Here is a 23700-nt window from a genome sequence, read left to right as displayed (position 1 = left end):
ACTAACAAAAATATCCTAAAATAGCAAGTCAAATAATATAATTATCTAACAGTTCAAAACGCCTGTGCCTGAGGGCAAAACCAACTTTATTTAAGACTCCATAAGATAATAGTTACCAATATCTCTCCTTTCAGTTCCACAAAACCTGAATTCAGGAGGACAGAATTCCATCAAAAGACAAATCTCAGCCAACAAGTTTGCATGCACAATCACCTACACTCTTTAAACTTTTTCAATTCTATTGCAAAAATAAGGTGGAATCATTACATCTAAACATGTACATTCCCTTTATCCAGTTGGGTCAGATCAATCTTGTTGGGGCTCTTTACCCTGTCCTGAATCATGCTGTAGTAGATTGAGAAGTCATTAAGATGAAGCAACAAGTTCTGGAGAATACAGAATTCTTGTGAATTTTTTGTTCTGAAATGAGAATCTCCAAACAGAAAAATTAATTAAAAAAAAAACAGGACTTCTAGTTTTCCTGCTTTCTGCTATTTACTTTGCTTTCCTCTACTCAAAGGATAAAAAAAAGCAAACTATGGTACTAACTTGGGCCATTGAATTCAGTCAACAGCTGTGTAGTTCATAAACTTCTGTTTTCCCCTAGTGAATAACCTACCTTGGAGAGCAAATTTACACGAATACAAAACATTATGAATGTTTCCATTTTTTCAGAAACCTGCCACTTATTACAAATAAAACACTAAGCCAAGGCCAAGCTAAAATAGAACACACATACTTTACTGCTTATTTAATTCTATTACACCTAACACCTCAAATATGAAAATACTTATCTTCCTCTGATAAAAGAAGGACCAGGACTAGATGTGTTTTCACAATCATGTAAGTCCATGCTGATGCAAAAAAGGGTGGTTTTAGCCTCTTCCTCTTTCCCCTACCACCTGAGAGTTTTTAACTCTTGTAGTTCTTGCAAATAAGCAAACAGTAGGCCTAATTAGGGAGGAAATGGGCTGCAAGTTCACCCTACACAAAACCAGTGGCATTCAGGCATATCAGCCATTTCATTCTAGACCAATCATGCACTCTCTATGCTCTAATTCCAGCATCACAGACTTTGTTATCAGCTTTAAGCAACTATAAAACCATTCTCTAGCCCATAGATAAAGCCTTTGATAAGAAAACTACTGAGCTTGGTCCATTTTTTTTTTCTAGTTACTTGCCTATGCTTGCTCCATGGTTCTAGACTTGACAAACTAAAATCTCTGACAGGGCTGAATATTGTATTTGCAAACTGCAAACACATCTAGTTAGTAAGCAAGGTTTTTACTTTGAATCACAGTGCTTTTGAAGCTAAAAAGAAACTAAATAATAATTTGAATCTGATGTAAAAGTCAGCTTTCCAGTAAGAAACAATATGGCAAAGTAGCCAAGCTTAGGTAAGCTTACACTCAGTGCTGATGTTAAAAGGTGCAAGAATGCATTGCCTAAAGTTTCACCACTCCATTCTTTAAAATTTTCCCATTAAATCTTAGCTTATAACATTTCACTGGGCAATATACAGAATTTCAGTGCAAATCCAGGCCTCCTTTTTCCCCTCTTTTCTACTTATTTTATTTTTTGCATCTTTCTCTTATATAAAATGTTGTATGCCCTCCCAGCAAGAGGTTACCTCTAGTTTTAAGAAGTGACTTACCATTACCTTTTATTACAATTGTTATGCCAACACGTAATGCTGCATCTTTAATACTAACAAATATTGTCTGTACAAAATGGCATACCTGATAAAGAACTTGCCAAACTACCTCTTCGTAGCTTGCAGTCATCCTGGCTTAGCTGGCGATGGAGCTTGGTTTTCCCAGCAGATGAAAAGATGTCAGGATTGCTGAGCTTCCTGCAGCGGAGAGGAGTGGACTCTGTTACCATCTCCTGTAGAAAAAAAACCAAGGGGAAGTTTGTTAGTGACAGCTGAGTATCTCTTGTCTGAAACATACAATCTTCAAAGCATAAAGGAGACTGTTTAAAAAACCACAAACAAACCCCATCCCACATAACAACAAAAAAAATTAAAAATCAACACTGTAAACCGCCCTCTTTTGTGCCCCATATCTGTGTGCAATACACATCACAAGATCCCAGTCAGTTGTGGTCCTTGAACACTACAGCTGCAAGGAGTATCATTAATAATAGTTAGAAAAAGGCAATTATGCCACAGCAGTTCTCTTCTCTTCCAGTATGTATGAAAAAAGACTACTGAAAAAACAGGCTCAGCTTTGATTAAAGCTATTTCCTGCTAAAGCAAAAAGTCCTTTCTCAAATTTTCTTGAATACTTTTTCCATCCAGTCTGTGAGTAATATACCTATAAAGAAACTGTTGCAATGTCTACTGCAATCCAAAACTCCTATTAGAAGTTACAGCTCTATGAAGACCATATGTATAACTAAATAATAATTAGGATAGAGATCATCCTTTTGTGCAGTGTCTTTGTTATTACTACAAACAAAATTAGACATGTATTTGTCTGAAACACTCCCACACACGTGAATTCCTTTCACAGCATAAAGCAAAATTTCCATCAAAAGAGCGTAGGCAGAACAGTGTGAAGCACAACCACAGTGCTTTCCTCCTGCATTTCATTGTTCTGGAGGTGTCAAACTCTCATTCCACACCCAAAGAATTACGAGCATTGCTATCAGACATGGATTTGAAGATGTGACACTTTCCACTACAGCCCACACAGGCAAACCACAAGTTCTCCCTTCTCTGCAGTAGAGTAAAACATTCCTCGTGTCTTAATGGACTGCTCCATTTCCCTTCAAATGCCTCTCATTAGCCCTACAGCACTTCAAGCCATGCTTATCCTCGTAAAATCTCATCTGAGGCAGAAAATAAACTTCCCCTGCATGATACATCACCACACGGTTTAATATAATTTTAAAACTTGTTTAAATCAAAAACTAGTGGTAGTTTTCAATTAAATTTTGCAGATTCCAGTTTAAATCTTTTTCTAAAGTCATTAATTCAAATTTATGCAGTCTACAGTGTTCTGCTTCACACTCTAAAATCCAGACCAGGAGTACACACTTTAAAAACCTGAAGGGGATGGGAAAGGAAGGAGATTAATAAAGTGATTTTAAAGAAAAAAAACCCCACCAGATTTGGGATTTGAAACAGAACTCTCACTTAGCTCTGAGTCACTCATTCTCAACCTTTCTTAGAGCTCATCTCCTTCTAATCAGGAAATCTTTTGGCACCTCAAATAGTAAGAAACTTTGTTATTTGTTTGAGGGACAGCAACTCTGCTCTCCATCGGCTTCAATGGGGCATCTTTCCCAAGCTGTTCTGGATACAATTTCTTCCTCTGGTTACAGTCAGACTTTCAGTCGCCACAGTGTCTAAACCAGACCAAGAGAGACACCTGGGTAACAAAATAGGTCAGTCCACTTACCCAGTTCACCACACAGCTGCCAACAGTTGTGTTGGTGCAAGAGTGGGGAGAAGCTCAGAAACAAGTGACCTGGGGTAGAGAAAACTGCTCGAGCTGAAAACTGTTTACATCTTATGGTTCCTCACCCACATCTTGGAGCAAAGAGCCTCACATTTTCATACGCCTCTGACCTTTCCCACAAAGGCACTGAAGTCCTTCATTCCCAGCAGCCTGCACTTCTGCTTTTCTGTCATTTGGAGAGCTGAAAGGGCATAGACCTGTCTTTCTGACTGAACTTGAGAGTAAGCTCAGTAATTTTAAATTGCAATATTAGCAGTCCCCCAGCACCCCTCTATAAGCTGCAGAGGGCAAGGGCAGAAAGTCTTTGCTGTTTCTATCCAGGATGGCAGAACAGTTACACAGGTACACGTATCTGTAAGCTGACATACAGAAATATACACACTTTTAATATAGAATGTCCTAAATGCTTACGCTGTCTAAAATCTGGCACATTTCCCACCTGTGACAGTTTGAAATCGTACCTAAAAAAAAATAAAATAAAACCATGGGCACTCCAGGTTACTAAAAAATTACTTTAAAACATCATCCAGCTACCCTCTCACACTCTTTATGTTTCAATTCTAACAAATGTTCCCAGCATCCTTCAGTATCCAGTCACTTCCCTGAAACTAGTCATTGGTCAAGAAGTTCCACACACAAGCTGTTACTGGTCATCCCACAGTCCAAGTACTGCCTGTTCTACATAAATCCCTACAAAGGCAGCTCTTTCACCCATTCTCAACCTGAACAGGCCACTGCCATGATTATCTTGTCTTCACCAGTTTGTGTAGGTTCCTTGAGGAAGGGGGATCACAGTCCTGTAGTCAGGGGGATGCAGCAACCATAGCTGCTCTTCCACCTTGTTCAGCTGAGTTGGGGCAGGGGGAGGAAGAGGACAGGGGCTGAATATGTAGGAGCTGGTGCCACTAGAAATGGCATCTGCCCACCTGGCTGCTGCCCATCACTCCCAAAATACATCTGCACCCAAGAAGACTGTATAAAAACAATTTTGAGTTTATTGTATTAACAGGAATAGCCATCAACAGTTAAAATTAAAATTTCAATATTTATTTGAAAATAAGTGTTCAAACTAGGACTTCTTTGTTCAAGGTTTTGGGGGTATTTGTTATTTTATTTGTTTCATTGGTTTGGCCTGTCCCCCTCAGGTGCACATTCACCTGCCCTTGAACACACCCACAAACACACACATTTATACATCTCCTCAGTCCTCAGCAGTGAACTGCAACTAAATAAGAACATTCAGTCATTTGGGGCACTAGAGTAAAGAAAGGCACTAAAGTCAGAAGCAAAAGTACTCTAAGTCATGTTACAAGCAACTTCTGTATTCAACATCTCTCTCCACCCAACACATAGACATTCACATAACCCCTACCAGCCAAAGAATGTACCCAGCTCCCTCCCCTTTCCCTTCTATGCAGAGTCTTTCGATTGGTAAAAATAATTACAAATTCTTAATATGTCTTCTTGAGTTACAGTACATAAGTTCTGGGGATGTGATAATACCTAAGTCAGAAGTTCTCCAACTGGAGGTGCACATGGAGCACCAACACTGAAGGGCACACCTACTCCCACCAGAGTATCTGCTCAGCTACAACACCCTGACCACACACCCTCCAATGGCAAATGCTACTTCTCAAAAAACCATTCAAAAGGAATTCCTTCCAACAGCTGTCCCCAGCTTAGGCAACTCCTTCCCACCAGGACTTGTACTACAAAGATAGTAAAGGAACAGTAGAAAGGTAACAGCTTCCCACACTCACTAAAGGATCCAGGCTGCCTTCTACACAAGATAGAATTGGTAAATATTACATATGGGAATTTCCTTTTCTTTGTTAAGCACATGAAACACTTGGGCAACATTCAAAAAACTACACACGGGATGAATGTGTTGAAGAAAAGGACTCAACCACACTGTGTAGGTTTATATAGTGTTAAACTCACTTTTCAAATACATATTAAGAACAAAAAAACAGTGCACTGTTCTGAGACAGTCTGGTATGTTTTAAAAAATGCTAAGTCCATCACAGCCAGTTTAAAATTCCATTTTCTAAGAGCTGTGACCATATTGTGTCAGCGAAACAATGAAGAGGGAAAGTTTTAGCTTGACAACAATAGAGTTGTCTTTCGTAAGACTGCAATTTCACTCATCCATCAAAACTCAGCTTTGATATTGCAGTTCATGGATGAATTGCAGAGAAATAGCAGTGGATTACATTACCACTCTTAAACAAGGAAGGAAAAAAACCTAGAGCAAGAGATTTTTTTCCTTGTTCTTGCCCCAAAGCAATGCATACAAAGAATACAAAAATCTTACACATTGCAAATTGATGAATAAAGAAATCCTTTGCACTGATAGAATCTTGCTTACATGCTTTCAAACTATTAAATTAGACTACCAGAGCAAGTGATTGAAGAACAGATTACATAGCACAAACTGACATAATTTTAAGGACTCACTTCCACTTCTCAAAAGTAAAAATTCTTTCAGCTTTAGAGATGAAAGCATGAGTAAGCATGTAACAAACACTTTGCTCACATCATGAGAAAAGGAGTATGAGCCTCACTCCATTAATGTCTTTTCCAAGGTGATAAAGAATTTAATTTACTTTGGGCTTGTGGCTTTGGCTATAAGTTAATAATCAGGTTCAAACAGCCAGCTGAATCCTGCAAAGCTTAGGGCTGAAGATAAAAGCATCACAGTCTTGATTTGGTAGGCAAAGATTATTCCTATCAGTCCCTACAAAGGTACACAGAAGTTTGCTTATGTAACATGAAAGAGCAGGATATGAAGAAAAATGGCCAAAGCTTTTCTTGAACAGTGAGAGACTCTGCATTTTTCAGCTTGGTCACTTACCACACTTGCACAGAAAAAGTGTTTAAAAAGCTGCAGTACTAGAATAACACACAAATGTGTCTCTCTTGCCTGAAATCTCCCATTGGGGTTATCATACCCAGCCAGATGGAGAACCAGACAGATTGCAACAACAGCTGCAGACTAAAAGACAAGAAACCAAACATGGTTCCTGATGTGCAAGATCACAGTAGTGTCCCATGTTAAATTCCTCATCTGGTAATTTCAAAATACAGCTCCATGGACCCTTCCCAGTCATTTTTTCCACTCCATTGCACAAGGAGTCTTCCAAGCAATTGAGCAGGAAATAAAAGAACAAGCACATATACCATGGCAATGATCTTCAGAAGCTCTTTTGTTTCCTTGTTCATTTAATGGTCCTGCAGGAGAGCAGCACAGCACAGGTCCCTAATCTACAAATGGCAGGTGAACACTGCAAATGTGGATATGTGTTTTCCTTGGACTGCCCGTTAGTGGGTCTGATACATCAGCAACACATCAATGTCAGGAAAAAACTTGTTAAGCCCTGTCTTTGTTGTCAATATTTGAGATGTAATACCATCCCAAGGACACTTCCTTCCATGTAATTGTGTTATAACTAACTTAAAAACATATAGTTCCTAGCAATCTCTACAACAAGGAAAAATACTCAACTGTGACCTAACAAATATTCAAGTCCACAGGTCAAAACATGTTAAAGTGTTAGCCAGGGGGTGGGGAATCTACACAAAAGTTTTCTATGAACAAGTAATCCATTAATTAGAAAAAATCTTTTTTTTAAGCCTAATGAGTACAATAACATCAGATCATCTGGAAATAAATTCTAGCAAACTGTTTGAAGGAATGACAATTTAACTACAATAAATAGACGAAGGATTCACTATTATTGGCCCACCTTGTAAGGAAGATAACCAATGAGCAATGTAACTTCAGGGTAACCTGCTACTTCCTCAATTTTTTGAAAGGAATAAAAACAGTCAACACTGAAAGCTGAATTTCTATTTTTTAACACAGTACTGTTTGTCCTTTAAAAGATGAAAGCTTGTTGTGTCAGTGCTGTGTGCATATCTGAGAAGCATCCTTTTTCTTCTCAACCTTTCCTCATCACTTTATATAACGTGTGCATACCCTCAGTAAGACATAAATCTGATCCTGTCATTAGGTTTGCTCTAATATACTTTAAAAGACACTGAAAAAAAAGAAAATTAAAGGCCTAGAGAACAGATCACAAACCAAGTATCTATCTATATAAGCTGCAATTAGTGCAAAGGAATCACAGTGTTTAGTATTTAGCACTGAAATTTGCTTTAACTTTCTAGAGTGGATGTTACATATTTAGGGAAAAGGGCCAGCAGTTTACCAGGAAGTTGAGGTGAACCCAAATGCGACCAAAATTGGAGGCTAAATAAGTATCTGCAACTAAGTCTCTTTTTAACTGTACTACTTAACTCATGTACTTGCCAACAGCACCTTGAAAAATGTCAGAGACAGCAGAATGCAGGAAAATTACATTAAATCAACAGAGCCTCTTAGGGGCTGTAATATATTGGTTTGCGATATCAACAAGAGAGAAAAGCTTAACATTACATTACATAAAAGTGTCAGCATTTCAAAGACAGAAGAGTTGTACAGTATTTTTCTTTTCAAGAGATTAATTTGAAGAACTTTGCAATAAATCCCAACATTCCTACAAAGGTAAATATATAAACTTAACATAGTGTCGATATTAAGTTTTTAAAATGACTGCAAAGCCAAGTGTCATTTGCCACAGTGATATTTTTCAACACAAGATGCACACACATGCACACCTATGGCTTCATCTGCAGTTATAACACAGATGACAGAAAAGTTACAAGTTTAAAACTTTCACATAAAACAAAAAAATCCCACAGTTAACACCAAACAAACAAGAAAAAAAGAAATGTTTCCCAGAAGACCCAATATCAGAAGCTTATACAATCTGATACACCTTCATTATATTGTTCTTCCAAAGGGAAGATTATTTTATACATCTAAACTCTTCAGGAAACAACTCCAAGGCATGCTTGATTGTAAGTAATCACTTAGAAAATTTAATGTTTCACCAGGGAAGTTCATCTTGTTAACTTTGTTGTGAAGTGTCCCAGCTGCAGGAACGCATTAAAAAGTTCATTAAAAAGAAAAAGTAAATATTTACAATTGTGTACATTATTAGTCCCCTTCTGAGGGCCACTGAGATGCAGAATCGTTTTATTCCTAATGCAACCACAGTCCAGAAGACAAGGTAACTGATGATTAAATTATATCAGCTTGAATGTTTGGTCCTTATATGAAAACACAAATAACACCCTAATGGCTTAAACAAAGTATTCAATCATAATTCAGAATCTCCCCAACAGACAAAAGGGTGGAGTAGTTCCTGAATTCAGCTTGTAAATGCCTAAAGCCAAATGAATTTCATCAGGAGAAGAAAGAGCAACAGAGCCTCTAAAATCTGTATCAAAATTCTCAGAAGCTCAAAAAAACCACTATCAATGTATCAAGAGACAAAACCCCACACTGTGCTCAGCAGTTGCACTGACAACAAAACCCGTCTGAACAAAGACACTGCACATTAAAGGCCATATCACTCCTTTATCTTTGCTCTTCTACCATCAGCACTGCAAACATTAAAAGGTTGTACAGAGCTGGAAATTAACTCTTGGCCAGATAAAACAAAACATGAACAACCCTATAATTCATCATCCTTACTTATATTCTGTAAGGATTAAAAGAAATATAACCCAAAAAACATGATTTGTAATAAAATTTGGGTTTATAAGACATCAATAACACCTTCTCTTTGAAGATTTTCTTTCAATAAACTCAAAAGATGTAGCAAGCATGTGATGTGTTCCAACACCACTGAGGAGTATTCCTGCAAGTTCTCTTGAACATTCTGTCCACTATCAAATACTAATTTATCTTCTCTATTCAAGTCTATTATATTTTACAACTAAATAGAGGTACAAGTTTTATTTGCTAAAAACTGTCATTCACAGTATCAGCAAATATTAACTTTTCTCATTTCTAATTTTCTACCAAATTTATTGAGATATTTATTACTCAGAGAACACTGACCTTAACACCTTTTATTACAATTATGCTGTGAGACAGACTAGAATGGGAGCTGCTTCTGGAACCTGGAACCAGGAACCAGCAGGAACAGCTGCATTCTGAGCTGCGCAGGCAAAGACACCCATGAGTTCACATTGGTTACAAAAAGGAGAGTTCCCAGAGCATTCTGCAGGGCACCTTGATTCCCTGCAACACTGATCCTTACCTTTTTTTTTCCACTGACTGAGCTTTCAGATCTCGAACTGTATTTATTTTTGTGCACCTTACAATCATTGCCTGTGTCGTTCAGAGAAAGAGCAAAACAACATAAATAAAATACCTACTTAAACCTGTGTAAATTCTGTTTAATGCCCATAAATAAAGTTACAAGCAACTCATTTTCATTAGGAATGTAAACCCCCTCAGTTTTTTTTCCTAGGGAGAGAAACGAGCAAGACCTAGTGATAAGTTAAAAGCTCATTCAATTCATACCAACAATTGCTTCATAGCAATAGGACCTGGAAAGGAGTTTCACCTGATTTTACCCATTACAGACAGGAATCTCTGGGTCAAATTACAAAAATTGAGAAGTATTATCATTTGATTTTCAATCCAAAACAATACAGAATTCTCTATGTCTAAGGCACAAGTAAAACATATTTAAAATTAAAATACTAGCTGAAAATACAAGTTTGGCAAGTGAACAATAACAATGTATTAAAATTTGCATACTGTATAAAAATTATGTATAGCCTAATAAGGCAGAGTTCTAATCTTGTTTGGAAAAAAGCACTTTCCAAAGAAAAGTGTAAAGAGTAATTAAGTTTGAAGTACTATCCAAAATAAAAGTCTCTATTGGTCCAGGATCAGATACAGCCCTTTAAAAATGGTCCCAAGACTAACTGCTGTTCCAAGGCTTTGGTTCAAATAAAACTGCCTACAAAGAAAAGAAAAAGGCACCTCCACTTTGGTGAAGAACTATTCAGGTGAGTTCAAGGGGATTTTCTAATTGAATGACTACTTATTGACACATAATACAAGTTTAAGGCTTGATTGTAATTTTTAAAGCTCACTTGAATAGCACACATTTCACAAAGTATGAAACCAGAAAACATTACAGGAATCTGCTTTAGCCACACTAATTCTTTTTTCCCAGAAGCTTTTATGTATCACAGCTATGACCTGAATAGTAGCAGTAGTGGAACCATCTGTAGCTAGACAGATATTAGTGGCAAAACAAAATATAACAAAACACAATGGACTGCTACGAGTTAGAACACTGATCATCTACATGACAAAAACCAAGATACAACTTAATCCAGGGTTAAAAATCACTGAGGAAGATCTTTATTTGCAGCATGAAAAAAAAATTTTTTTGTTTGTGAAAGTTCAGATCCTTTGGCATCAATATTTTTGTTTCCATGAACCATCTGCAGCTTTCTTCCTTCCTACCACAAATGAGATCAGCAGATCGATTCAGAGCAAAAAATAAGAAGCACTTAACTGAAGTTTTCCTGAGAACAAATTTTCACTCAAACTCAACAGCAGGGCTGCATATAAGGAACAGGAAAAAACTTATCATTTGATTTTAAAACTGTAAATAAAAGTACCAATGGCTTTAGACCTAAACAAAGTTAAGTCAATCTTTGAAAACTCAACAAATACATCACTGTACACAGATTCTCTGTCCTAACACCAGGGATAAATGCAAATGTCAAAGAACATAAAAACAACTGAAATGTGTAATTTAACTTTCCTGTATTTTTGCCATCTTCACACTGCACAGGTCCAATTTAAGTCAATTAATAAAACAGAGAAAGTCATAGTTGCTACTAATATGTCACTGCATCCATCTATGCCTGATGTTTAGACATCAAAATGCCTACAGTCCCTGCAGTAACCCCATGACTCATTTATAAGCTTTCTCTAAAAGAGTGATTATAATTTATTCATTTGTTCTCTGATCTTCGGGTGCTGTCCAGAACAATTGACATCAGTTCTGACCACCTCATTTCCTTTTAAAGGTCTTTTCTAAGACACCACATTAAAGTGTGATTTTTATTATAATAAAGCACTTGTAAATACACTGTAAATTGAATGGTGTGATTTTAGCAATTAATAAACCCATTTCAATTACTAGTCCTTCAGTTTTTGAGATGACATTTCCCTGCTCTGGGGCATTACAAAAGCTTCTTTACAATAACACTGGACAAAGGATACAGTCATAAGAAAAGCTGGTCCTCATCCTCTCAGCTCGTACTCAGTGAGCAGAGGAAGTGCAACTACCAGATAACAGAACAACATAAAAATAAAAAAATGCAAGACATGAAATTATTTCGCTCCCCACCAGTGCATTTTTTCCCTAAGTAATGCCACAAGTCTGCACTACAAACTCTTTTTCAGTTTTGCCTTTCCTAGAGTTTAACGCTTTGCTTGCATAGTGAAGCTGAATTCTGTGAAAGTCACATAGAGGACAAAGGTATCTCTGCAGTTTTGTCCACTTTTGTACTTGCTTCATAAGGACAAACTGTATTTTAAGAAAGAATGCAGAGAAATGCAATTTGATGGTTCTCTTCAAGGCAAAGAGAAGCAAACCACAAGTTTAATACCTGGAATAACTTGAAATAATGCAATCATAGAATGGTTTGGGTTGGAATAGTCTTTAAAGGTCCTCTCATCCAATGTCCCTTTAACTGAATCAGGTTGCTCAGAGCCCCATCCAGCCTGACCCTGAACAATTCCAGGGACGGGGCATCAGCCATCTCTCTGAGTAGCACTGTGTGAGCATCCTCATTGTAAAAAATTTCTTTCTTATGTCTAATATAAATCAACCCTCCTTCAGTTTAAACCATTTCCCATTGTCCTACTCCAAAAGTCTCTGCTATAAGAAATCAACACGCAAAGGAAACACAGAACATGCTTAAACCATTTGTAGAGTCCAATACAGAAATTTGTGCACACCAACACTGCTGAAAATGTTTATGATGGACTATTTGTCACACCACATAACAAAAAACACTAAACTTCCTATACAGACAGCTCATAAAAACCTGTGGGAACTGAAACTGAATAACAAATTATATTTCAAAAATTCTTACACTCCCCAAAGTCCAACCTCAACACTGTCATCTGCTTCTGGACATTTGAATAGGTAAATGGAATGTTTTGAAGTGCTGCCTTGCTTTTACATTCATGAAAATCCAGACCAACTAAAAGGTTTTAAAACAAGTTTTATTGTTAAAGAGTGTTTACTATATGTATAACAAAAAGTGAAAATATTTACGATGCAGTTCCAATAGCAAAGACATGATTTTTTTCCTGGAAAGAAACAGCACCATCCTATTTTCCATGTACATAATGGACCTCCATTAACACCAGAGCAATTTCAAACAGGAAAAAAATGACAAGCTAGATATCTACATTTTCAAATTATTGCTAGGGTTTCAGTCCTGAATCCTCTTTCCCTCACTGCACTGTAATGTGTATTTATAAGAAAACATTAGAAAATAATTTCTGACAGATTGCCAGGGAGCTAAGTTGTAAGTTAGCTAAAAAACTCACCAAAAACACAGCTTAGAGGAAGAGCAAGTGAAAAAAGAAAGAGTATTTTTAAAGCTGATTTCAAAACAGAGGTACTTCACTATGCACCAGTCAAAGCCTTCAGACTTTTCTACTATGGCCAAGAGTGACATCCATGTAAGATGAAAAAAAAAAAAGTGCATTTTCCTCATCTGAAACAGGTGCAAAAATACAGAAGTTTTTTGAGTGTCCATGAACTCAGGTTCTCCTTCCAAAGAGAGCGATTTTGACCAGGCTTCAAACAGTACTACAGCACTACAAAATACACTAACCACAGCACATCAATATCTGATGTGGAAATGAAATCACTGAGACCATATGACCTGTCCATTTATCTATTGTGGTCTTGTTGAGTGATGAAAGCATTTTGTTTTAGTCTCAGAGTGTTCACTAACTTGGTGGTCTTCACTGCTTCCTTATCTTCAGCTACTCAGCTTCTATGAATAACAATTAAAGAAGACTTAAAAAAAAAAACTTTTGTTTTAAATAAATGCCTATTATCATATCTACAATAATCCACTGCATTTCTTATAAGCACCAAAGCTGATAGAAGACTTCTCTTAGCTCCTTCACTTCTACACTCTTTTAGGACAAGAAATGCAGTGCACCGCATCTCTCCACTGCCTGCTTAGCTATTCTAATATGCAAGATATGAAATGAATGTGACTAACACAAAATATTTGCTCTTGCTCTTCATTTGTGGCAGGAAAACAAAATCTCACATGGGCAAACTGAATAAGCTGCTGATGCAATGCCCACCTACTTATTGATCTACACAAAAGAGGTTTGTCCATTAATATTCAACTTTGAGAGAAGTAATGCTCCTGTTCTATCAGGCCAGAGAAATGCCATCAGCCCTTTGGTGCCACTTTGCTCTTATCTAACAAGCCCATTGCAGAATCCATGATTTGACTCCAAATCCCTTTTGTCTGCTTCTAGACTAATCTTTTGGCTCAATTCTGTTATTATCTAATAAGCACACTGCAGAATTGATCACCTGACTCTACTTTCCGTTGCCTGCTTTTAGATGACTTCCCCTGGTCACTTTTTCAGTCCCCCACACTTTTAAACATTAGTATAAAGACACAAGTGAACTCAGAGACAGGCCATAACTGCCCGATCAGGATACAGAAACGCAGAACTAGAGCTAATGAAGAAGTCAGATGTTCTTTAGCTCCTTTGACAAAATAGGCACAGGACAGAATTACCCTAAAATCAGCCCTAAACAACAACAGCACAGGCAGCCAGAAGCATCTACATAAACAGATGGTTCCTGATCTTCAAGAAGGCAGCAGCACTCCACCCCTCCTTCAATAAGAAGGGGCAATGATGTTTACAGAATGTATGTGGCTATGAATAATCTATACTTGCTTTTATGGACTCTATAATGTGAATAGTAAAAACTACATTTGATTGCAAATGCAATCTGAATTACCAGCAGTAAGTCCATCTGATTCCGTTTATTTGCTTGAATTTTGAAAATAAACTTCCATCTTCTTCAGATTAAGTTTCATTCCAGCTTGTAGGTTTTGATATGAAGTTATAAGAAACAGCTTTGAGTGTTGCAGGACTCGCAGGGTCCATGGCTGGGGGAGCTGCAACACAGCCCTGCTCAGCAAGCTGAGAGACAGAGCTATAGAGAAAACCCAGAAGCAAAGTGCCAACTGAAATCCAAAAGCTTTCCTCTTCAACTATCAAACAAAAGGGAAGACTCATGGTAGAAATAACCAGAGAACACCAAACTATTCTGCAGTTTACATACAGGGCTTACCAAGCCAGTGGTACTGCCTTTATTAGCACTGATGGCACCTAGAGAAAGGAGAAAATACTTATTACACCTCAGGTTCAGAAGTTCTGATTAGGAAAAAAGAAAGATCTCTTCAGTTTCCTGACTTGCCACGCAGCAAGGAAAGCATGGTAACAGCTTCTTTGCAGCTGTGGAGACAAAATAAATCTGAGAAGCACTCTGGGGTTTGGCCAGTTCTCCCTGCTGGTCACTGACTGGTTTCCAAAAAAAAAGGGAATAGGGTGAGAAGTCAGTGGAAAAGATACTCTGCCATTCCTTCCAAGAATAAAAAAATAAAAATCAAAATATAATGACAACTTGAAAGAAGGAATAAGCTTTCTAACCTATCGTTTATAAGTACTCTTGGACCAATTTGCATGATTTTACTCATACGTGGAGTAGAAATGTACCCATATACATAATGTTACAAAACTCTCTCTTGTACGACACACCCAACTGTGGCAATGCAATCCCCAAAACTGGAAAAAGACAAGTATCAAACAGTACTGCAGAAGCAACTTTGTCTGCAATCACACTATTCCAGGTTGCTGTCAGAATACTACCTATTTTTGGCACATGCTCCAAGAACAATCAGGGGGGAAAGCACAAAGTTCTAGAAGCAAAAGGACTCTGAGTCTTCTGTTTCAATCGAAGCTCGATTTTACAATACAAATAGCTCTACATGGAAAAGAGATCAGATCGTAGAAGATTTTTACTGCCTGTGCTAGCATAGGCATATTCCACAGCTGAAGTTGGACATTAGACAAAGCAAGTGTTGAAATAAGATGTCATTTAGTTTTCTAACTTCAGGAAGAATTAAACATTGGCAGAGCTTTCATAAGAGGTGACAGACACACCATGATCTAAGGCTAAGATAAGATCAGTTTCTAAGAGAGATAATTTTAATTTCTTTTTCACAAAAGCACCACAGACTGCACACATAGGGAAATGACACGGCTCAACCTCAGGATTGCATTTTGGTTTGGGACACAGAGATCTACAAAGTTTCAAAGACAGGTGGAGAAAAAGGAATACTTTTGCTACCCTCAGAAAATCTGTAGCACTACAGTTCCAAGGAACTGTAATTGTTAAATGATTCGATTGTTACTCACTCTCAGTTACTTTGTTCAAAGCTCAGGAAGTACTTTCTATCCAGTGCAGAAATGACTAGATGTACTATCTGGGGAACACACAAGATCTCCCTTCTTCAGCCACGTCAAAACTTACAGCCAGAGACAGTCTGTTGGCATCAGCCGGACATTTCCCATAGAACAAACAGACATGCAGCAGGGGAGCCTCCAGGTTTGGCAAGATTTCCATCCAGCTCTTCAGCAGCAGCAGCTGAGCTAAACTTTATACACAACAAATGGTCCATCCACCCCAAACTCAGGTCTCTGTAACTTGCAGTCCCTCTACCAGCCCTTTGGACTGCTTGTTGAGATTCTGATACTGTTTTCCCCTTCACCTCTTATTAACCAACAAAACCACACAATCATGGAATCTATTCGTAAATCCATTCCCCGCCATTCATAGCAAGGGGAGCAGGAAGCTTGTCAAAAGTGAGGGCAAAATGCTGACAGGCATGGGGTCTGTTTCTGTTTCCTCACCCTGCCACATCTCTGAGCAAGGCACTCCTGGGTAGCACTCCCCAGCTCCCTGCATGCCTTTAGAGCAGAAAATGACGTTCAGGGATATTCAGTGCTCAGTATTTGCTATTTTGACTTTTTTACTCTCAACCTCCATACCCCTTGTCCTGCTACAATACTTCAGCTCTTCTTGCATCTGTTTATCCTTCCCCTGCTCTCAGAGGAAGACAGGATTTAGATTTGCTATAGACAGGTTAACAACCACTCCTCATGGAAATAACTTATAAAAATAACAAAGACATTCCCTACAGACAAGTAAAGGGAAGCATCATGCATTTGCCCAATTCCAGTGTTCTCCTAGCTGGTAGTTAAATTCAGATGTTTTCCTCAGGTGGATTCAGTCTGCCTATTTAATTATCTTCAGTCCTAATCTCCCCCTCTGATTTTTGCGCCTATTACATCCCTTTGGGGGAAAAACAAAAACAAAACGAAACCAAAACAAACAAAACCAAACATACAACATGTATGCCTTTTGCACGAAGATCTACCTCTTTTACAGCCTGAGTTGTCACTTGATAGTAGAGGAAACATTCAGTTGCTGTTTGCTGTCTACCCTCTATACACCAACCATGGTCTTGTATACTTCCATGATAACCCCTTATAGTCATCTCTTCTAGACACTGAAGAATCCTTTCTATGAGAACTTTTTCTTCTACTTGAAGTCAAAAATGCTAAGAAAAGCACACCTGACAAATACTGGCTATGATCCATGTGAAATCTTTCACTATAAATATCACAATGTCTAAAACTAATTATGTAAGCATAATCTGGAAACAGCCTAATGCTTCAAATGTGCCTCTGGATGAGGGTGATATTCATAAGCAATGATCACTTTCACCTCAACTTCCCATTTTCCTCCTTCAATGCAGTCAGCAAACATTTGATGATTAAGCTGATCTCCTGCAGAAATCCAAGTGGGCTGTGTTTGGCAAAGACGCTCTCAACTCAATGACACTGAACTGTCACGAGATAAGGACAATTCAACTATAAATTAATAATTGATTAACAGAAAATAAGTCATAACAATAGGCCTTTTTCCCAAAAAAGAAAGTTCACCAGTAGAGTTCCACAAGGATATCTTCTGGGATCAATACCTTGCATGTTTTAAAGCAAAATCTAGCAATGAAGCCCAACACTTACGTGACAGAGGTAACTGACAATGCTTAAAGTTACTCAAGACTGCAAAAGTGATGGCTAAAGATCTGAAGAAGACCTTAATGATAATGTTTAAGTGGGCTGTAAAATAGCAGATAAGATTAAATGTAGATAAATATAAAATGAGGAACAACTACAAAAAAACCATGACAAATTCTGAACTAGTTATTACCACTTAGAGGAGTGATTATGGAGTTACCACAGTTACACAGAAGTACCAACTCAATGCTTAAAGACCATCAAGAAAAAGCAGGCAGAAAATCAAAGAATAAAACCTACTATACTGTATAAGTTTAGAGGGTAGCATACCCTGAAATACTGTAGCCAGTCCTGGTTATTGTAACCCAACCCTGTTCCTCCAATTCCTGTATCACTGTCTCTAATCAGGAACACACCTGCAGAAAATGCAAAGAACACGGCAAGGGCAATGAAAGGCATAGGACCACTTCTTTCTAAAACACCTCTGAAATAGTAACAAACAAGGGATAGCAAATGAAAGAAAAAGTCATCCACCTACAAGCCATGCAGAATAACATGGATTCCCTCTTTCACTGCCTTTTCTGATACAAGAAATAACAAACAAGACATGAAACCAAGCAGGCAGAAAATTTAAAAACAAACAAAAATAAGTGGGTTTTCCACACAAAATGTGTTTAAACCTTGCAACTCAGCCACAGGATGTTGTGGATGCTACAAGTATACATGGCTTCAAATACTGATTGGACAAATTCATAGAAGAAAAAACACACTGGGGGCTCTAAAAACAAATATCACCTCTGGTTCCGGAAACCTATGAGCCACAAATTACTGGAGGCTGGGAGAGGCATTTCCTCAATACACACTATACTCTTCTCCAAGCATCTGCTTTTGGCAGCTCAGACAGGCAGGATACTGGGTGAGAGGGATCTTTACTGTGACCAAGTACAGTACTTTTTATATTCTTACGTAACTCATAAAAAAGTGAAAACATAAATTGTATGTATGTTGGTCCTACAAGCACAGCACAGCAAAGGACCAGATTGTCAAAGGCCTAAAGGCCAGTAGAGCGATTAACTGCTGCAGTCACAGTTTGATAAGGACTTTTTTCCAACACTACAGTAGCTTAGCCTCTCCCAACCACAAACCTGTGCAAATGTGTGGCAAACAAAGAAATGTGGATTTAATTCAGAATGTTCCCTGCAGCTGTGCACACTGTTGCACTGGCACAGACGAGGGCAGGCTTGGAAACAACTGGGCTACTTAAATCAGAAGTGGCCCCAAAGGAAACACTTGTCAAGCTACAAGCTGGATCAGTGGAGATGGAGTATCACACTGTCTTTTGCATCTCAGAAGGCCCTTTTTACCACATCCACACTACCAACTACTGATGATTAAATAAATACTGTATTATTGATAATAAAGACAGAAGCATTGTGAGTTTGTCCTGTTTATTACATTTGTTCAACATACTCTTTTATTTCCAGTTTTTTACCATATTTACAAACCTTCAAATTAAAGACAAAAAGGGGAGAGTGGATGAGGAGGTTCTCCTCAAAGCTTGGAGGGCATGTCACACAGGTTGAGTAGAAGTTTTCTTAACTTTTGCTGAAAAACTCCTCAAAGACTCCATCACACCAAATACGGGCCAGCAAGGAGAGATGTGCTTCTACAAGGCACATCAGGTGCCAGTCAGAGCACCCAACCTTAAAACAAACTGGTACTATCTCCCATTAAAAAGCCTTGTGCATCTCAAAACCTGACATTTCTGAATTTGAAGCCTCCCCTTGTATGCAATGTTGATGCTGTTTTGCTGAAGCTTCCCAAGGGTTCAGCGCACTGCAAGATACCCAGCATCTTCTTTATGAAGACTTCTTAAGAAGTTTAGCTCACAACTACCAAGAATGGTAATAAATTTCCGCCAATATCCATGTCAATATCATATACAGTATGTCAAAGCAGCACAACAATACAACAAACACCTTGCTATTGCATTTAGCAATAGTTCTACAAATCTCTTCATTTAATGGACAGCTGGGAAGGTACTAAGTCACCTCTTCTGATTTTAGATTTTTTTTTCTTGAATAAGGATCTTAGCATTAATTGTTTCAGGAAGGGGTAAACATCAAAAGCAGTAGCACCTCTCAAGCACCTGGATTAGCAAGGCACTAGAGAATAAAATAAGAGATCTCTCCTCTTCCAGGGCCCAGTCTGAGAAAACTGTATTCAAGAGATATACTACTCAAAGCCAAAATACAAGTCTCCTATAATTTAAGGCAATGTAATGCAGCATTTCCAGAAAAGAAACCGAATAAATTATTTTTAAAATAGCATGAACCTGTGCATCTGCAACGACATAAAACACTTTTTTGACAAAGAACCCATTTTTTTGCTTTTGCCCAAAAAATGGCAAAATAAAGCAATGAATTACTGCATCCTGGGAATATTCACACCTGTGATACTTTCTCCTACTCCTCAAATACCAAAAACCAGCATTGGCTGTCACTCATATTTTAAAATTGCTAAGTGTCATCCCCCATTTTTGTCTTGTAAAACTAGGAATATCAAAACACATCAAAATAAAGCATTGATGATCCTAAACTTTGGTTCAGGAACTCTTCAGGCTCTCCCCCTTATAGCCCGAAGCGGTAATCAGTGGATTTTATTTCTGGGGGCATAAAACACAAAAGAGGATATGTTGAATTTACACACTGTCACATTTAACAACCTACTCATTTTCAAGTACCTGCAAAGGTATGGTATGTTGCCTAAATAATCCACTTCTGGAATCTAAGACCTAAAAAATGTTGGAAAACGCATCGTAATTATCGCCACGAACAGGAGTGACCTACAGAGGGTAACCAGCAAGATGTATTCTGTGATTATTAACACCAGCAGGCATGTAACACAGGCTCGATTTCACCGCATCCTCTCTCGCTCCTTCCCGGACTCCCGGCGCGGCGGCTCCCGCACCGCTCGCTCCCGCCACGCCGGCAGCACCGACACGCCACCGCCCCGTGCTGCGGGGGCTCCTACCTGCGGGAGCGCACGAGGATGCTCGGGGGATGCCGCGCCCGCCCCGCGCCCGCCGGGACCCCGGCCCGGGAGAGCGGCCCCGCCACGCGGGCGCGTCTCCATAACAACGCGCCCCCAGCCCCGTGCCCCGGCTTTACCCGCTCCAGTGCCCCAGCGGCCCGGGAATCCTCCGGTTCCTTCCTGCCGCCGCCCCCCAGCAGGGCGGCTCTGCGCTCCGCCGCGCTGCCGGACACCGCCCGGCCGGGCTCCCTCCGCGCCGCCGGCGGCGGCGGCGCTGCTTTGTCCCCCCTAGAGCGGCCCTTCCTCATCGCGGCGGCTTCTCCCGCTGCTGCTGCTGCTACTGCTGTTGTTGCTGCCGCAGGTCCCGCTCAGCGGCGGCGGCCCGGCGGGGCGCCCATGGCGGGGCGGGCGGCGGTCACGGAGCGCCGGAGCGGCGCGGCGGCCGCGGGCACCTGCGCGCGGGGCGCGGGCACGGACATGCCGCGCGCTCCCGCTCCCGCCGCCTGTCAGCGCGCGCCGCCACCGCGGCACCGCCCCCGCCGCCATCGCGAGAGCGGCGGGAGGAGGAGCGAGACTTGGCGCTCAGGGAGGGAGGGAGGACGGCGGTGGAGACGCGGGGAGGGCGGTGGAGACGCGGGGAGGGCGGGGAGGGCTCGGAGCCGCCGCACAGCGGGGACACCCCGCGGGCACAGCCGGGCACACCCCACGGGCACAGCGAGGGTCAGACAGCCCGCCGGCCCCCGGCTGCCCAGGGCAGGGGCGCCTCCGGAAAGCACAGGCTCCCTGCCCGCGCCTGGGCTGCCTCACAGGAGGAGCCTCGGAGGTGTGGGCTGAGGATGCATCGTGAGGGGGTGTCACCCCAGCGTGAGGGCAGCGTTTGTGTCCCACAGAATGTCAGACTCCCTCACTGGAGACGTTCCAGAACCGTCTGGACGCAATCCCGTGCCACGTGCTCTGAGACAGTCCTGCCTGAGCGGGGAGATGGGACCAGATGGCCCGCTGTGGTCACTTCCAACCTGACCCGTCCTGTCACTCTGTGGCTCTGCAATTCTGTCCTGTGATTCTGTGAATGGTCACCTGCACAAAGAAGTTCTTCCTCATGTTCAGGTGGAACTTCTGTGCGTCATCCTGTCCCCACCATCGTGATCCGGGATCAGCTCAGCTGTCCAGCAGCATTCAAACTCAATATCAATAATCTCTTAATTGCTCCTGAGAACATCAGGTGGGCACAGGACCTTGCTGGCGGTGTCACCTGTAGTCGGCAGCATCGGAAAAATGCCACACTGTTCCTACAGGAGGGCGCGGTGGGATCCAAGCCCCAGGCCCTGCAGTGCCCGGGTGGAGCATCCCAGGGCAGATCCTCCGCAGAACTCCGAGAGCTGCAGGGAAAGAGTCACCGGCTGTGCCACCAACACCACAGCGCACTCATTAAGGGGTGGATTCAGATGTGGGTCACCATCTTCTCAGTAGAAAAGACACATCTTCAGAGATTCATTACCCTGAGGAGTAATCAGAGCATATATCATCATCTTGTGTTTCATCTCAATAATTCACACCCTCTTGGCATTTTTGTCTTTGCAAATTATTTCCTGAGGGTTTAAGTTACCAGTTTCTGCATTCATTTTTCAGAAAAGCAACTTCAAAGTTGTCTTTTTTTTACCACTACATAGTCAGGAACCTTGCTGCTCCTGAAGAAAAAACAACTCCTTCTCCCTTTTTACAAAGCTGAAAAGGCTTATGCATCTTCAACCAGAAAATCTGATCTATAAATTTTTTATTAATTTTGTACAGACACAGGCAATAAAAATACAATTCCCAACAATTTATTGAGGGAAAAGAGTAAGAGCTTTATTAAGTCATTATTAAGGCTATTTAAATGCTTGCTCAGAACTATTTCTGGATGCTGGATTAGTTACAGAGATCTTTTTCCCTCATAATTGTATATGATAGGGATGGACAACCATGTGGAACTTCCCAGCTGGGAATCCTGCTCTAACTAAATGTAAATAATGTAAATTTATGGAATCTTGGCATCCTTTTTCATGTGAGTCTATTAGGATGGCACAGTGCCTCATCATAATTTGGCTGGATCTTTGCCCTATTGCAACAAAGATGCCAATTAGTCACTTGTTGGTTATGGCCTGTGGGACACCTTGCACTGGCTCACACCTGTTCGCTTCATGTGCCAGAAGGGAATTCATGCATACAGGAAGAAAAGTCACAAGGAGGATTTGAATAACATTACCTGTCTAATGTATTTAACTAATAAACATATTAAAACCAGCCATAGTTTTAGACAGAATTTCTAATAGTTGCCTTCTGGTTCTGTATTTTAACCAAAAAAATATAAAATCTCTTTCATCTCCCCAAATCAAAAGGCCATTTGAGGGTTAATAGGACATTTTACTTGTTAAAAGATTGCATTCAGTTTGCTTCTGGCATATTTCCTTCTCTGTTTAATCCCTGTTTAGTATTTTGGACTCAAAATGTCTTTCCAATAATTTTGAAACAAAAGAACAGGGAGGTTTCACATTGACAAAATAGGAAAATTACTCCTCATTTTACTGCTTCTCCCATAGTTTTTCCATTTAAACTCATCACTGAATATGACCTGAATCTGCAGACCAGTCTGAGTGACCTGATTTTTCTATTCCATATGAGCTAGTTTTCTGAACTTTTTTTTTCGGCTTTAAATAAAAGTGAATGAATCGTGAGAGGCTTGCCAGGGAAAAGGGGCACAGATGAACAAGGCAGAGCACGGTGTGATACCACACCAATGCTCATGGTGTTTGTCTCCAGAAGTATTCTGTCACATCAAAAAAAACACAGAAGAGTAATTAATAAAGCCTTAAAAAGGGAATGATTCCTGTGTTATCCAGACTGACCCACACAGCAAGGGAGCACAGAGAGGCTGTATAACTCACATGCTGAGACTCAATTAATGATGTTTTTCTTTGCAGTTCCAGATATTTCCCTCCTTCTCTTCCACCTTCCATTTTCTCCATGCAAAGAACAGCTCAGCTTGCCCTTCTCGTTCAGAAGGTAGCTGGAATTATGCTATCAGGAAGGGTTTCCTTCCATTTTTCTCTAGCTGGTTTAGAGGGACTTTGGTGAGGCAGAACACAGAGT

General features: G+C 40.1%; 1 protein-coding gene across 2 annotated transcripts in view; it reads right to left on the bottom strand.

Moving 5' to 3' along the window:
* The window catches only part of MAST2 (microtubule associated serine/threonine kinase 2), a 186784-nt gene extending 165721 nt beyond the window's left edge, over positions 1-21063 (bottom strand). For both annotated transcript variants that reach the window (XM_071565756.1, XM_071565757.1), the window contains exons 1-2: positions 20709-21063; positions 1740-1887 (exon numbers count right to left, since the gene is read on the bottom strand). In XM_071565756.1, the coding sequence (XP_071421857.1) occupies positions 1740-1887; positions 20709-20879 (319 nt within the window). In that variant the 5' untranslated portion in view covers positions 20880-21063. The remainder of the gene's footprint in view (positions 1-1739; positions 1888-20708) is intronic.
* Positions 21064-23700: the final 2637 nt, after the last annotated feature.

Source organism: Pithys albifrons, chromosome 10 (assembly GCF_047495875.1).
Source record: "Pithys albifrons albifrons isolate INPA30051 chromosome 10, PitAlb_v1, whole genome shotgun sequence".
NCBI lineage: Eukaryota > Metazoa > Chordata > Aves > Passeriformes > Thamnophilidae > Pithys > Pithys albifrons.
Note: the sequence above shows the minus strand (reverse complement) of the source record. Positions and strands in the feature narration are given on the sequence as shown.